The 17,596-nt window shown below is 41.3% G+C and overlaps 1 protein-coding gene across 2 annotated transcripts in view; it reads left to right on the top strand.

The window, feature by feature from the left end:
- Positions 1–17,596, top strand: part of plod2 (procollagen-lysine, 2-oxoglutarate 5-dioxygenase 2) — a 55,596-nt gene that overhangs the window by 26,999 nt on the left and 11,001 nt on the right. For both annotated transcript variants that reach the window (XM_036125036.1, XM_036125035.1), the window contains exons 9-13: positions 2,549–2,674; positions 2,774–2,895; positions 4,341–4,445; positions 5,316–5,441; positions 7,814–7,955. In XM_036125036.1, the coding sequence (XP_035980929.1) occupies positions 2,549–2,674; positions 2,774–2,895; positions 4,341–4,445; positions 5,316–5,441; positions 7,814–7,955 (621 nt within the window). The remainder of the gene's footprint in view (positions 1–2,548; positions 2,675–2,773; positions 2,896–4,340; positions 4,446–5,315; positions 5,442–7,813; positions 7,956–17,596) is intronic.

Genomic DNA, 17,596 nt, shown 5'->3' with positions numbered 1-17,596 from the left:
TGTCAGCCTCGGCTGGAGTTGGGCAAGACTGGCAGGCTTTGGGAAACGTCTCAGGCTGTGCACTTCAATCTGTCAAGCATGTTACCAAATTTGTCCGTGTTTGTGTGTTGAGCTCAGAATCCATCACAGCATCTTTTGTCGGTTTGGAAAATTTTTTCCACACATCTCAATAACAAACAGGAGTTAGTGTTTTAAAAAAAAGTAGTAATTTTTCTCTTTTCAACCTCAAACTTTAATGTTTCTCAATTTATGTGATGAGCCAGAACTAATTGCTGCGTAATTGTAAGTGGAAGAAAAAGGATGCATGGTTTGCATTTGTATTCAGCCCCGTTTACTCTGACATCTCTGAATAAAACCCAGTGCAACAAACTTTCCTTCACAAACTGTGTAATTTAGTTTCTGTCAAATGCAGCTTTTCTGTGAAGGCAACATTACTAAGGTCAAAGAGCATCATGAAGACCAAGGGACATACTGGTAATGTCCAAGATGAAGCTGCAAGGAATTCTTTTTATCAGTGTTTGGCTGTAAACAATAAAAATGGAAGACTATAGCACCTCTGCAAACCTACCAAGACATGACCGTCCACTTTAACTGAGTGAGAACAGTCTGTATTGCAAAGGCAACCATGAGGTCCCTTGTAACTTTGAAGGAGCTGCAGAGATCCACAACTTAGGTGAGCAAATCTGTACACCGGATAGCACAGCACACTACCTGCAGGGTGATACATGGGGGTGGAAATCTCATGCTCTGGGAATGCTTTTCTTAATCAGGGAAAGAAAAACTGGGGTCTCAGTGGATTAGAAGATGGATGAGACTAAATGCAGGGCAATCCTGGAAGAAAACCTTGTTAGAGGCGGTAAAACAAACTGGAATGGATGTTCACCCTCCAGCAGGACAGTGGCTCTAAACATGCAGGCGGACCTCCAATGGATTGGATAAGTCACCCTGACCAAAGCCCAGACCAGAATGTGTGTGCAAAGTGCAAACCTTGAAAACTGGTGCTTACAATGGCTCATTGTCCAGTCTGACCAACCTAAAAGGAATAAGGTCCCAATCTACCTTTCACTGCGGTTCAGTCTGCCCATCCTCAGCCATCTGGATTTCAAGCAGAAGAGGCAAAGACACTCTACCAGAATGTCGGCCCTTTTTCGAATGTCATTGTAGCTCCATTGACATTGTCCAGTCTGAACAATGCTGAGCTAATTTGCAAGAAGAAAATGAACAACAACTTCAGTCTTTACATTTGAAAGCTGGGAGAGACATTTCTCTAAAGACTTGCATTTGTAAAAGGGTAATTTTAAAGTATTGGCACAGGAAGGCTGAATATAAATGCAATCAGCACATTTGTATCTACAAAAAATAGAAATAAAATATGATTTTCCTTAATCTTTACAATTATGTACTACATTTTTGTATTACATAGAATACCAATAAAATACACTGGAGATATTTTTTATAATGTGGCAAATGTGAGAAGGTCCAATGGCTATGAGTATATTGCAAGCTCTTTTAAACTTTAAAAACTGCACAAAGATTGTCATCTAAACAAGGTCGCCCTGAAGCACCAATGTGTAAAATAAGTTCCAATCACCAGTTTAACTGAGACTACTTTAATACAAACCCAGGTAAATAAACATCCAGTTGACCTTCCACAAAGAATGCAGAAATGGTTGCTGAAGTAAAATTGTCTGAAAAGACATATCATTCTGCTGTTTCCCTTTGTTTGTTTGGGACCGAGACGTCTGGGAGATCAGGTCATGTGGAAACACTGTCCCCACTGTGTTCAGGCCTTTCCACTGGGGTGAACTCAGTCCACAAGCAACCCCGTGTGCCTTTTTATGCACTTTAGCTTTGAACTTTTGGCCCTGCAAAGACACTAGAAGTCTTATCCCACAGAAAACAAGTAGCGTGCCAGCCAGACAACCCCACGTTTCTGCCTCTGCCTCGTGTTAAACCCCATTGTAAATGCTTTAGTTTGTCGATGCCACCTTTTCCTCTTTATTGCTCCGTCCGTCTGTAGTCCTGGTGAAACAGTCTAAGCTTGTGTTGGCTTGATGTTTTAGGTTCCCTCGCTGTGCCTGAAAAACAGTCATTGCGGAAAGTGCAAATTAGATGGTTCGGCTGGGTTGGCTTTTCATCCCCAGCCCAGACCTTTTGCTGTGAACTGGTCAAGAGGATCATGAGTCCAGACTGGCCTGTGTGGGCTGAAGCTGACTGTCATGGGAAAGTCTTTCCTCATCTCTGTATCCTGCTTTATTCCCATCTATGTATAGCGTGTCCACGGTGTCATTTTGTGAGCTATTTTTTTGTGGCTTCAATCATCATTTGGCTTGAGTGTAGAGGAAAACCTTGAATTGCAAAGATGCTTGTAATAAAAAGAGTTAGCTCTGTTAAAAAAAAAGGGCTAAGTAATGCAGAAGACATCTGCAGAGCCATGCTGTTTATATAAATATAAGAAGCGAGGTGTAAATATTCTTGATTTATTTGAAAATCGCTGCGATCACTTGTTTAAAGCAGCAATGATTTGTCTTTCCTCTAATCTAAACAGGAGTATCCAGAGGTGCTGCTTGGAGTCTTCATCGAACAGCCAACTCCGTTCCTCCCGGAGTTCTTCCACCGGCTGCTTACCCTGGACTATCCGAAAGATAAACTGAAACTCTTTGTTCATAACAACGTGAGTGGGAGCAGCTGCTCTTTGGGGTTCTTTCTTTTTTTCTAGATGCAGTCTAAGCCCCTCCCTGTGCTAATCTTTTAAATTTGGCTACCCGCCCAGGAGGTTTATCATGAGAAGCACATTCAGAGGTTCTGGGAGGAGAACAGAGACGTGTTCAAGAGTTTCAAAGTTGTGGGACCCGAGGAAAACTTAAGCCAAGGAGAAGCCAGGAACATGGGAATGTATGTGTGCTTATTATGAGTCCAACTCATTTCAGAATCTGGTGTTTGAAAACAACGTTGGTATAACTATTGCATAAAATGCTAGTGCTGAATAGACCCTACATTTAAACTAGTGATGCACTGATCTCTAGATTTTAAAAAACTTTGACCAGCCAAAAAAAAAATTACAAATGTTAGCCGATCCCAACTTTACTTCAATAGTAATGAATGACATTCAAAATAGTTTTCAAGCCATGAGCGATTATTAATTATTACTATTAATTGCAGGGACGACGTCCCATCTTGCATGAGAGAAAAGTCATAAAAATGATTTCACCATTTTGGAACAAAGACTAAACTAGTTGACAATTTAAACTGTCTTTAGCGTATTTTATTGTGACTAGTATGATTTAAGATTCACATTTCTACCTTTAATGCTACTCCTGATAAGGACCAAAGGAACTCTTATATGTATTCATATCGATTGTGATTACAGGCTTAGTCTTATACATTTTAACTAACTTAGCAGGTGCTGAATTGTCCATGTCAGAAGTTTGTATTGTTTGAGATTATTTGCACGTAAACAGATAAAAATAGCACATTTAGGCTTTGTTTCTTCTAAAAGCTGAGATTTTATATTTGAATTGCTTATATTTTATTTCAATACATACCTCATTTTATTTATGCTAAAAAGGAAAGCACATTTAAGTTATTCAGGTTTTTGTTGTAGTTAATGATTGCTTGAGAAAAAAAAGTATTCCCTACCCATAACCCTAGGGTTAAAAAATGCTGCCAACCTTTTTAAATTCAACATGTCCCATGATAGAAGAAGGTTGAAAGCTCAAAGGATTAAATAAGAGCTGACATCCTGTCAGAGACAGCTTTTTCTGTAGCTGGAAAAGTGTGGTATGAAATGATCCAAATTGCAAAAGTGGGTAAGATGTGAAAGGACCCGCACCCACCCGCACGTCTAGCTTTCTGTTATAGCAGCCTGAAGGAAAAGCTGATAACAGCTGAAATGCCTCTGTGGAAATGGCAGTTCCTTTTTGAATAACAGCTTCCACACTGAAAGAAGTGTTGTCAGACCAACAGGCTAGTGCTCACATATGGTGCTTTCCAGGATTGGAAATGATCAGATGTTTTGCGTTTTATCCTTTAATCGATCAGGCCTAGTCAAGTTGAAACTTGGTGTATTCAGTTCACAAGCTGATGTATTTGGTTCTTCACTAATTTAAACTTCTTCAGTAAGCTTGAACGCATGATCCTTAATAGTATTGCACAGTCTGTAGGGAAAAATCAATGAGATCCACTTATAAACTGCATGTATCTAAACTGATTAAAATAAAATATCAGAGCAGTTTTCTTAAAAAAAAAAGTCTACTTCAGGTTTAAAGATACTGTGTTTAAATTCATAAACTTAAATATTTTTGAGACAGTTTTTGACTATGCTCTATCTATTTTATCAGGGATCTTTGTCGCAAGGATGCCACGTGTGACTACTACTTCAGCATAGATTCAGATGTAATGCTCACCAACCGACAGACACTGAAGCTCCTCATCGAACAAAACAGGTAATCACAAAGCGGCTCAAACAGGAGCCATAGCGGAGGCCGTTAAGCGGATTTTCTCAGTGGCTGTCGTGTTCGCTTTAAATCGGGTTCATTCCTGAAGTGGCAAACCCACAGAAACATTACAACCGAGTCAATTAAAGTTTTAAAAAAGAAGGCTGCTCTGGCTTTCTGTTTTTTCCCCATCCCCATGGAAACAAAAGGAGCCTGTTGCACGAACCCTAAATGCAACAAAAACACACACACATGCAACCCTTTTTATTCCCCTATGCATCACATGATTGAGAAGAAACCTTCCCGTAAACTGGATGTCGCTGTGACTTCAGCAGCAGAACTGGGACTGACTGGAAGCATGCAAGGCGAGAGACTTTCCAGGATATTTAAAGGCAGCATGAGAACTTTCTGCTGGCACCACAGTGGAAGAAAACGCGGTCTGCATGGATCTGTTGTGGTGCATACATTTGCATAAATCCAAACCAATGCTCCAATTTAAATCAAAACTATTTTGGCAGGTCTTTTTTTTTTTTTGGTATAAGAAAACAATATTTCACAATATCTATTTGATCTCTTTATTAAAAGTAAGATTTGGATATAGGGTACTTTCTCTGTTTCACAAGATATTTATTGTAATAATAACACACGTTTGGAGCTACCAGAAGCAAAGCATTGGAATGACAAATTAACCTGGTTCGCATTAGACATTTATAGGATCTGTGTCTGAATTGACAGTGATGGTGTATTTCTTGGGGGATGTTAATTGCTCAGATCAAGCACAATGTCTTTAAAGGGTACCGGAGGATGTTGGCTGTTCTTGCTAAGTTTTATGTGCTCTGACAGTAGCGCCATCTTTTTTTTCCCCCTTTGCCTTGACAGAAAAATAATTGGTCCACTTGTCACTCGTCATGGCAAGCTGTGGTCGAACTTCTGGGGAGCCTTAAGTCTAGACGGCTACTATGCACGCTCTGAGGATTATGTCGACATTGTACAAAGGAAGCGAGTGTGAGTTAAGCATATACCAAGTAACAGCTTTGCATTTTTAATGTTTCAAACACAGCTTGCAAGTTTTGATATCTGTGTGTTTATTAAATGCATCCCTGTGTCATGAAAATGTTCTTAGCCATATAAAGCAACATGACGTAACCTTAATTTTAGGTTCATTATTGAATGCAGATGTGTGGAATCATTAAATCTCTAATCTATCTAACATGTAATAGTTAGCAAAACACAAAGTGTGTGGCAATAATCTTTAGAGTTGCAATCTCTGTGACTACATACAACATTTGTTTGGTATCCAGATGTTACCGTTGGAGGAAATCCTGATCAGGGCTTTTTTTCTCCCAGATTAAGATGAGGCATTTGCCAATACTAATTGCCAGTCTGATATCTCAATAAAATCTATGCCATGCAAATACTTGAAAAGTCACCTTTAAAGTGCAATAAATTAACACACCACATTTGATATGCATTACATGATCTATGTTAGTGCTGTGACTGTGCCCCACTTAACTCCCCTACCAATTCTGTTCTGGATGGGATAATCTCTTCTACCCGTTTTTCTTGATAAATAGGTTTGCTATTTTGCAGTACAGGAGTAATATACTGCTCCAACGATGCATTTACTCAAAACTGTTGCAATCAGTTATCTACACAACATTTTCAGAAGCATATGTCCACAATTATTTCATCTGAAGCATATTACCAAAAACATCTGGGTAGTTCAGAAATAAGGGGAGCTACAGCATTTTAAAAGCCAAGATTGTGGGGTAATTTGTGAAAAGTTGGAACCTAAGACCACAAAAAATTGCTTAGTTTCAAGATTTTTTGTTTTTTTGACATTACAATGTAAGGTGAAGTATAATTAGAGTTAATGTTCTACCGTTTTAGTTAAGTTGATTTACTGTCAACAGTCTGTTTGTGCATGTCTCTGTAGAATGGGGTATTTTGTCATTAAATGGTGTAGAGCAGGACCCAAATGCAGGAAGGAGGATCAAAATATAACCGGTTTACTTAAAGAAGGGGAACCTAATGAGTCACAAAAAATGTCACCAAGGACCCAGGCCGGTGGGATTGACAGAATAATCTGACCATGCTTTGATTGAGAGATATTTAAGCTGGACAGTTGATTGATGAACAAGAAGCAGGTGGCTGATTTGAAACTTGGTGCAGCTGTGAGGGAAAGCAAGTAGTTGGGCTGTGGAAATGGGAGAATTTGGCTGATAGAACACACAGGGAACGAGGAAGCAGAATATAAATACCTAGACAAGGCATAAAATTGAAGCCCCAAAGATTATGGCATACTTTTACAAATAAAAGCAATTAAAAACAGAAACATTCTGTCCTGAAACAAAAATGCATTCAGCTTGTTTTCTTTTTCAAAAAAAGCTTTCTGTTAAATCCTGAAAAGAATCATAATCATTTCTTGTTTCATGTAATTCCAGATTACACACCACCTTTGGTCTAACATGCACTCACTATTCAAATCTATTGTATATTTTTTAATTTATTTTTTGAATAGTTATTTAAAAACAATAACAAATAGACCAAAATGGAAAAAAATAATAGATAAATAAAAATCTACTCATTTTTAAGTAAGCCAAAAATAGTTTTGTTGAACCAAAACTTTAGAAATAAACCTTGGAATTGTAACAGGAATGAAAAAAAAAAATTGAGACACATGATATTCTGAGTATTTTTACTTTAAAGTATCATAAGACATTTTCAAAATTTCCACCTGCAAAAAAAGGAATAAAAAGCTGTTTTTCAGTCAATGCTGCAGCCTGTAACTGTTCTCTACATAAGGTATTGGTGCATAAATTGTTTATAGAAACATAAATATAACAATCTTCTGAGACCACACACTCTAAACTGTGCACAGCTTATTTAGTAGTTTCTAAGGATGTTTCTGACTCAACTCTTATATTTTTTCCATGCAGAACTGGAGGGCTAGGCTAGCTTATAAATGTTTAGGTTCCTTTTTTATATGACTTGTTGATCATATGGTTGATTGACATGCAGGCAAAGTTTATAGTCAATGCCATCCCATGCTTCTTAATTTCTACCTTAAACAGTACAAACCAATAAACATTGACAGACTGGTAGGTGCAGCAGTTTTTCCGCAAATTCAGATACAGATCATCTGAAATTGTCTCGATTGAGGACCCAAACTAAACTGGTATAAATTGGCTACTCTGGCACATTGTGTCACAAGCAAACAAATATTGTAAATCTTTTTACATCATAGTTGCACAAAAGTTAGTGATTGCTAAATCCTAAATCATGAATTCAGAGAATAACATCACAAAACTTTCCTCATCGTCTATAGAGAGTGTGAATGGGGAAGTGAAATGTTCTATGTTTCTTTTTGTTTCAAGGGGTGTGTGGAACATTCCTTACATGGCGCACGTGTACCTCATCAAGGGAACTGTATTAAGGAATGAACTTAAAGAAAGGAACCACTTTGTTCTGGAGAAACTGGACCCAGATATGGCTTTGTGTAGAAACTCCAGAGAAATGGTAAGAAGGTGAAAAATACTGTGTAGGATTTTTATTAAGAATGGATGTTAGTATCGATAAGGTCCTGTCACACTGTTTCTTAGCACATATGTGGACGTGTCCAAGCAGAAGGGGCAGGAAAATGGAAAGATTTATTTCCTGTTTCACCTCAAACATAATGAGCAGAGAAATACAACTCTAGGGGATAGTGACACAGTCAAGGACTGTAGTGAACCAACCATCCAAGGCAGACTGCATAAATTCACACGCCTGTGCAAAATGAGTTTTAAAAGCAGTAAATTAAAGACTCATCTGCATAAGATGGTAGGAGACATTTGAAAGGTTTACACACAAAATAATAATGTAGATTGTGAATGGGATCATTCCTAAGACTGAACCTCGAGGTACATATTTTGTGACCTCAAGAAAAGTTGTAATGGTGTCCAACCATCTGAACACATTGCGTCCTACTAGCCGAGTTCTCTGCAAACCAAGAGACAACCTGTTTGGAGAATGGCATTTTTGAAGAAAAACATTCTAACAAAAAACTATGATCTATAGTGTCAAATGCCTTGGATGGGTCAATAAATAGAGCAACACAAAACCTTTTTGAATCCAGAACACATCATTTAGTGCTGTGCTGCTTCCTAAAAACAAGACAGTTTGGAATGTTGTTTGACTGTAAAAAATTCTTTCCTTGTTCACATACCAAGTTTTTAAAATACTATTAATTTCTGCCTAAATTTGTGATAGGCCTGCTATTATTCACTTACCTGACTCCGCCAGATAGATTTGCTCCGCATATCCATCTGGAAACCTTCCGTTGAAGTAACTTTGGGAAGGGGCAAAAATACTGGTTAGCTGATTGGCCTATGTTGGTGATAGACGGGCCAAATGAACCAATCAGATTCGTCGTCGCTCTGTTACGAGCGACGACGAAAACACAACCACAAGCCAAGCTACTCTTGCTGCTGCAGGTAAAGGCTCGTTAGCTCAGCAAATAAATACTCTGTAATTCCGATAAAACTTGCTCGATAGCCGCGCTAACGCTAGTTTCATCGGCTGAAACCGCCATGTTGTTTAGACTGAACTGACGCGCTTCCCGTTGCGTCACACCTCAACCCGCCTCAAAGCCAACGCTGATTGGACGTTCGTTTGGTGAACGGCTCCAAATTTTCTTTAACGGAGAGTAGCCAGACTGATCTGCGAGTGAAACCTTGAAATCTCGCGAGATCAGGATGGTCTCACGAGGCTAATTATTCACACCTCCCATGAGCAATATTTTGTTGTTATTATCCTGCTTGCAAAGAATTCTTGACTTCCTGGTTCAGCTCAAGATCACATCACATATGCTACCGTATCATATTGGTAGAAAGGCGCTGTTCGAGTGTTATTTGCATACGTTGTAAAACACAAGGCAACTAAGCAAACAGTGTGACAGAGGTGTTAAGGTAGGGCTGGACGATATGGAAAAAAGCATACTATTAAAATAGAAATCATATTGATCGATATGGATGTAGCACCCCACTGCTCTGTCCGCTAGTAACTGGAACAAGAACTTAAACTCACTGGTGGGGTGGCTATTTGGGTTCGTTAAGTTCTGGTAGTTACCACGCAGGTTTACCAATTTTGAGTAATTCCTTACTGGTTCAATTACCCTACACTCCTTTTATGTAATATAAATAACTCCAGACAACCAGCTACCGGAACAGTTTCTTTTAATAGGAACTTTGGAAAAATAAAACCTTAGCTCCTCAACTCCCCAAAAGAATCAAAACTTAAACATAGAGCAAGGTCATTACTGTTTCCCTGAACAAAATAAAGCCGATAAGGCACTTTTTCTTTTCAATACCTTATGTTCAACTCACTTCCCCTTTGTGTTTTTTTTAAAAAAAAAAAACTTACTTTTTAACAGTTGTGTTACTTTAACCAGAATTCCGTTTTTTTTTTTTTTACCAATAGAACTCCATACATTTATCCAACATTTACAGTTCTAAAACACAATATCACACATGGGCCCATACTCTCACACACACACTCTGTCCATTACCGGTTCAAGTTTTTCAGGTGCAGGCCTGATGAAGCTAGGATGTGACGTAGCTCAGACAATCCTCTTCTCCCCGGTTAAACAACAAACCGAATCAAACCTGCTCGCTCAGCCGACGTCCTCCTCGTCAAGGATGCTTCGCGAGTCCAATTTTCTTTCAGAACTCCGCCACCCTATTCGCAGGATTACTCCCCCGTCGCACTGAAATCCTGGCCGCCACGGTCCTCTCGCCACTTCAAATCAGCCGCAGTTCTCCGTCGATCAGCCGCAGTTTTCCTCCGAGGTTTTTTTTTTTCTCTCTGCTTAATACTTGAGCAGATATCCCATACACCGTGTGCAGGAATACTTGTTCACAACACGTCCGAAAAAAAATCCAGTTCCGTCTCCCACCTCAACTTCTGCAAACTTTATCAGCGATCTCCATTAACCTCTCTCTTCTTCTCTCTCCCGCGTCCTTCGTTCTTCTTCTCCCCATCCTCACCTTGTCCCGTTTTTTTTCTCTGTTGAGTTCACTTGTCCCTCGTTAACCTAAGCTACTTTCATAGATAGGATACTCAATACAGTCTTTACACAAATTAGATTCTTAATCAAACAACAATACACTCATGTAAATACACAAGTTATCTACAGAAAAGTTTTGGCTTTCTGTTTTTTCTTATCATTTCTCATGTTACTACAGTAACATCTTCCCTTATGTAGATAATCCCTTGGATTAAAAATATATAAAAACAATCATACACATTGCTCACTTATCCTTTTTTTTCTTTCGTGCATAACCAATCTTGTAAATATTTTGTAAATATTAAAGGCCTTAAGTGCATGGTTTTTAACCAGGGGCTACACCCTCCCCCTTCTAAATCGTTTGATGTCCCCATCAAACATCAAAGTTACATAACCCAAACAATAGTAGGGAACTGTGGCAAGCTAGAACTAACACAGTTAGGACACAGTGCCATAGCGTGACACCATACAGTAGAACAAGAAGGATGTCTTGGTACCTTAAAGGTTCCACTTCCAAGTAGCACTCCACAACTAACAACACTTAGTGGCTGGTCTGATGGCTGTCCTAGTTCATCATAGCTTAATCTTATGACTGGTTTCCTCACTCGCCTACAGCGTTCTGTAATGGTCTGTTCTCCCTCACCTACTACCTCATCACTTTCCTTCTCTCCCCCTTCTAAATCTAGATCAGAGCAGAGCAGTGAGTCTGGCATGTTAGGTGAGTTGGGACTTAATCCAGCATCATCAATAGTCCTGTGGGGCGATGTAATCTGAACTTCACTTGTGACTGTGGAGGGTTCTTTAGCTCTCATGTCTGATTGCCTCAAAAGTTCTTTCAGGTTGACTTGTAGTGGGACTGCCGTGTTCACCTCTTCATATTCAGAATCAGAAGAGAGTGCAACAGCTGTTGGAGCAACAGGCTTTGCTGATTCAGACCACCTCTGTTGGCTCCTAGTGACAGGTTTCCGCACTTGTTCTGTCTCAGTGTCAGCAGGAAGTCGGACAAGATGACCAATGGGTAACAGGTGGTTGCGATGCACTGTTTTCTCAACCCCCAGTCCCCTTTCTGGTTTCACCTTGTAGACTGGCAAGTTAGGCATTCTCTCCAAAACAATGTATGGCATTGTCCGCCATCTCTCTTTCAACTTATGCTTTCCGGTGACACCAAAGTTCCTCAGAAGCACACGGTCTCCTTCTTCTAAGATCTGTTCTTTCACATGTTTGTCATGTGCCTTCTTGTTTCGTAGATGATTTTTGTCCGCTGCTTTTGTAGCCAGGTGGTAAGCTTGTTCCAGATCTTTCCTTAGTTTCGAAACATACTGTTGGTAAGTTGGGCCTTTCCTGGTTTCGTCTGATACCCCGAAACAGATGTCCACAGGAAGACGAGCCTCCCTTCCGAACATTAGCAGATAGGGTGAATATCCAGTTGCTTCGTTCTGGGTGCAATTATAAGCATGCACCAACTGACTGACTTTCTGACTCCATCTCTGTTTCTGAGTGGGATCCAAGGTCCCAAGCATGGACAACAATGTTCGGTTAAATCTCTCAGGTTGAGGATCTCCCTGAGGATGGTAGGGCGATGTTCTGGACTTTCTGATCCCCAACATTCTCAGCAAATCCTGGATCAGCTTGCTTTCAAAATCGCGTCCCTGATCGGAATGTATCCGTGCAGGAAGTCCATAGTGAACAAAGAATTGATCACACAGAATCTTGGCCACTGTGGATGCTTGCTGGTCTTTAGCTGGAAACGCCTGAGCGTATCTTGTAAAGTGATCGGTCACCACCAGGATATTAGCATATCCTCTCAAATCAGGCTCGAGAGAAAGAAAGTCAATGCAGACCAGATCTAGTGGTCCCCGGCTGGTGATCTGATTTAAAGGAGCTGCTCGCTGTGGCAGAGCTTTGCGGGTAATGCATCTACCACATGTTTTCACATACTGCTCCACTTCTGACCCCATCTTAGGCCAGTAGAATCTGTTGCGTATCAGTTCAAGTGTCTTTTCCACCCCAAGATGACCTGATTCATCGTGGAGCGACTTGAGTACCATGGAAACATGTTCTCTGGGTAGAACCAGCTGTAGTACTTCTGCACTAGGTGGTTTATTAATCTTTCTGTGGAGCAATCCATCCACCATCACAAGCTTACTCGCTTCTCTTTGTAGGCAGATGGCCCCATGGTCTGTACACCTCTCAGATGAGAATGCTGGTCCTCCATTTAAGGATTTTTTGACCAGTGAAATCGTTGGATCGTGGTCTTGTGCCTTAATCAGATCTGCTCTGCTGATCTGGGTCAAACAACCAAGATCTAGTCGGGTTGGAAAAACATAGCATTCTGGCATGGCAGTGGGAGGAACACACAGAGATTCTGCGCAGCTAACTGGTTCCGCAGCCTGGTCTCTGGATACCTGCTTGCAGAGTGCTTTAATATTGTCAGGTGTTAAACTCCTGAACTCATCTCTGTCATCAGGAACAGGGTTCCGCGACAACGCGTCTGCATCTGTGTTGCTAGGGCCTGGCCTATATTGCAGAGTAAAGTTATAGGTGGAAAGAGCTGCGAGCCAGCGATGACCAGTGGCGTTAAGTTTTGCGGTGGTGAGTATATATGTCAGGGGGTTGTTATCCGTCCTTACAACAAACTCCGCGCCATACAGGTAATCGTGGAATTTATCCACCACGGCCCACTTAAGTGCCAGAAACTCTAGCTGATGCACAGGATAGTTCCTTTCAGAGGAACTGAGCTTCCTGCTGGCAAAAGCGACCGGTCTCAGTCCTTCAGGATGCTCTTGGTTCAGCACCGCCCCCAAACCATGAAAACTGGCATCTATGTGCAGCACATAGGGCTTAGATGGGTCAGCGAATGCCAACACTGGGGCCTGAGTGAGGCATCTGAGAATCTGTTTGAAAGCCTCAGTGCAACTCTCATCCCATCTGTCTCCAAAAGGTTCGTTGACCTTATAGTAGGTTTTCCCAGGAGTCTTTGCAGATTTCCACTTCTTCTGGGTTGGTGGATATCCCTTGCACAGTTCGGTTAAAGGTCTCACAATAATTGAATAGTTTTTGATGAAACGCCGATAATATCCACAGAATCCTAGAAAGGACTGGAGGGATGGAAGATCAGTGGGTTCCTTCCAGTGGGCAACTGCCTCCACCTTGCCTGGATCTGTAGCAATGCCTCGTTCAGACACCACATGTCCAACATATGTAACTTGTGGTCTACAAAACTGGCATTTATCAAGTGACAATTTCAGTCCAATTTCCCCTAAACGGTCGATCACTTTGAGAAGCCTTTGCTCATGCTCCTCCAAAGTTTTCCCAAAAACAATCAGGTCGTCAAGATATACGATAACCTCCAACATGTGCATATCCCCAACGGCCTTTTCCATGAGCCGCTGGAATGTTGAAGGAGCACCAGTTATTCCTTGAGGCATCCTTTCGAACTGGAAAAATCCCAGAGGACAGATGAAAGCGGTCTTTTCTTTATCCTCTTCAGCCATCGGAATCTGGTAGTATCCGCTTCTTAAATCTAACACTGAGAACCATCTACTTCCAGACAAACAGTCCAGCGCATCATCGATGCGTGGCACTGTATACTGATCAGGAATGGTTCTGCGGTTCAATGTGCGATAATCGACACACATGCGAATGCTTCCATTTTTCTTTCTTGCCAGCACAATAGGTGAGGCATAAGGACTTCTGGATTCTTTGATTATTCCAGCTGCTATAAGACCCTGGAGATGTCGACGAAGGTCTTCTACATCAGCAGGTGCTATACGCCGTGATCGTTCTCTGAAAGGAGTGCTGTCAGTTAGCCTTATATGGTGTTCCACTCCAGATGCTAATCCCACATCCCACTCCTCAGTTGAGAATACATGGGATCGTTCAGAGAGTTTCTTCCTCAACCTCTCTTTCCATTCAGTCGGTACAGAGGGGTCGTCAAAATTAAATTGTGATGGATCAAGATTTTTAGGATTTTCTGTCTTGGTGTTTGGGATCTCAGTCACTGTGTCAGCTACATGAAGATGAGCTACTACTGTGCCGATAGGTAGGGCAGTGTCTTTCATTGACTCATTGCGCATGAACACCAAAAACTTGTCTTTATCCAACATCTTGGAGAATAAAACTGTGGGCTGCACAAAGAGACTTGGTGGGAGTGCATGTGTAGCGGCACGCTCAGAGATGAGAATGCTATCTCCCACTCTCTTCTTTTCAATGACTGTACAGATGGCTATATGTTCACCACCAGCAGGGATTATTAGTGGACCTGGGCCCACCCATTTAACATCAGCCACTGAAGCAGTGCTGTGTTTCGTCTCTTTAAAGTCCAGATCTACAGGATCTGCAAGTTCTCTCTCTGTTACACCCACTCGTGCTGCATAAATGTTGCGTGAAATGGCTGCTTTACGATTGAATGGAAGGGGCCACACTTTGCTAACATTGGTTCCGATTATAACAGGAATGGTGTCTGAGCATCGAGGGTCTGGACACACTAAAGCAAGAATGGGAACTGACTTTCCTTTGGGTGATGTCTTCTCTGAAAACTCTAAGTCTACTTGAATGTAGCCTTTATATGGGTAACTGCTCTCAGACTCACTTAAACCCCAGATGGCCAACCCTGACACTGGATGTAAAGGAACATGTGATAAGTGTTCGACATACCAGCTGTCAAAAATGATTGTGACCTGAGAGCCACTGTCCCAGAGAGCAGTACATGGTGTTCCATTTACTTTAACACGAGCAGTCGCAGGTGGTCCTACTAGTCCTTTGGGCAGATTACTGGCCTGCAGACTCACCGCGCTCCTCTTCACATTAGCATTTTTCCACTCAGAACGAGGGTTGGTACATCTTTGACCTGCTTTACCCCTCCTTTGGGCCTGGATCAACTTTTGTATGACTCTTGGATAGTTTTCCGGTGACATACATTTAGTGGAAATGTGCCCATCTTCTCCACACCGGTAGCAGAAGATGTCACAGGGTTCTTTGTGCATAGCAGTTTTAGTCGTCTCATGACTTGAAGAAGGCTCTGAGAAGGTTGGATGGTCTTTTGGTCTTGCAGTCGACTGGACTGACATTACTGAAACTTGTTTTCTCAGCTTTACCACTTCTCTCTTGAGGGCTTGAAAGCTCCCATCCCCGTCTGAGCTGCTCACTTCTGCATTAAGCGCAGGTTGTGGCTCAGGAGGATTAGAAGGGTGCGAAAAGGACAAAGCCTTGAGTTCACAAACCTGTGACCTCAGCCATTCAACCTCCACAGCAAGATCTTTTGAGTCCATAGCTGCAGCAGCAGTACTTTTGACATGCACTGATTTAGGGGGATTTAATCGACGACGTGACGCCTCATGCTCCTCCTCAATGCGGATCTCATTCAGAAGCTCCAGAAATGTGGGTGGAGAACTTCTCCTCTCCCGTAGCCTGAGACTTAACATCATCATGTCAGACTGTGTGGCACCTTTGATGAGTTGCTCAATACGTGCCTTGTCTTTGGAGGAGAGAGGCAGACCCCCCCTTTGGACCACTTTATTTAAAACTCTCTCCATTCTCCTGAGAAACTCTGATAGCTTCTCAGCTGGGTGTTGGGACATCATTCTGAAAGCAAAGTAGAGCTCTTCGCCAGTCTCCGTTGTGCCAAAGGTATTTTCAATAACATTTAGATATTCTGTAGGCGTAGCATCAGGGTTGTTAAATCTCACAGCTTGAAGGATCTCCATAGCAGGACCTTTTACACTCTCCATTATCCTCATCTTTTTTTCTCTGTCTGGCTTGTCAGACTCCTCAATCATCAACCTAGCTTGCTCCAGCCAGTTCTCCAAGTGTTCTTCCCCTTGAGGTGTGGGAAGCACGCCGGAAAAGGTTCGAAGTCGTCTGTAGCTCCCATTATCACTAGTGGGTCTTGAAGTGAGCTGCAAGACATCACCAACTGCTCTGATTATAGCCTCTGGACTAGATGCTTGGAAAAGTGAATTTTGGCTACTTTCTAGCTCTGGTGTTTGTGGGGAATCTGTCCCCCGTTGAGCTGTACTCTCTTCCTCCACCCCTGATGGCCCAATGATCCTCCAACGAGAATCACTACCTTCTGGTGTTACCTCAGCAGGAATGGCTTTAGCATTTACTGTTTCCCTACACTCACAAAGAACCGTCAGGCTTTGAGACACAGGATCATACATTCTCCCTCTAACTCTAACACGTCCAAGAGCTTTGATGGTCTGCAACGTGTCTTCTATCACACTAACTTCTGTTTCTTCAGGGATATTTTTAACCAAAACAGCCTGTAATGGATTAATTCCCTCTCCTTTACACCAATGTAATAACTGAGCCATCCTGTCTTGTCACCAAATCAAAACACAACTAATCACCAAAGAAAATTTGTCTTCACTGTGCTTAGCAAAAAATATAAAACTTTAGAAACTTTTTGTTAATCTTTACAATTCACCTGAAGTCTAACTGACCATGGAAGTTTTTTATTTTTTCATGGGGAAATGGCCTACTTTTAATCTAGAAACTAGTTGTCTGGGTATAATACTGTTTTTATGCAACTAAAATCAAATATATCCCAGCGGTGCCTCCATTTATTTATGTAGCACCCCACTGCTCTGTCCGCTAGTAACTGGAACAAGAACTTAAACTCACTGGTGGGGTGGCTATTTGGGTTCGTTAAGTTCTGGTAGTTACCACGCAGGTTTACCAATTTTGAGTAATTCCTTACTGGTTCAATTACCCTACACTCCTTTTATGTAATATAAATAACTCCAGACAACCAGCTACCGGAACAGTTTCTTTTAATAGGAACTTTGGAAAAATAAAACCTTAGCTCCTCAACTCCCCAAAAGAATCAAAACTTAAACATAGAGCAAGGTCATTACTGTTTCCCTGAACAAAATAAAGCCGATAAGGCACTTTTTCTTTTCAATACCTTATGTTCAACTCACTTCCCCTTTGTGTTTTTTTTAAAAAAAAAAAACTTACTTTTTAACAGTTGTGTTACTTTAACCAGAATTCCGGTTTTTTTTTTTTTTTTACCAATAGAACTCCATACATTTATCCAACATTTACAGTTCTAAAACACAATATCACACATGGGCCCATACTCTCACACACACACTCTGTCCATTACCGGTTC

The sequence above is a fragment of the Fundulus heteroclitus genome, chromosome 21 (genome assembly GCF_011125445.2).
Source record: "Fundulus heteroclitus isolate FHET01 chromosome 21, MU-UCD_Fhet_4.1, whole genome shotgun sequence".
Classification (NCBI taxonomy): domain Eukaryota; kingdom Metazoa; phylum Chordata; class Actinopteri; order Cyprinodontiformes; family Fundulidae; genus Fundulus; species Fundulus heteroclitus.
This window is presented reverse-complemented; position numbering and strand designations above follow the sequence as displayed.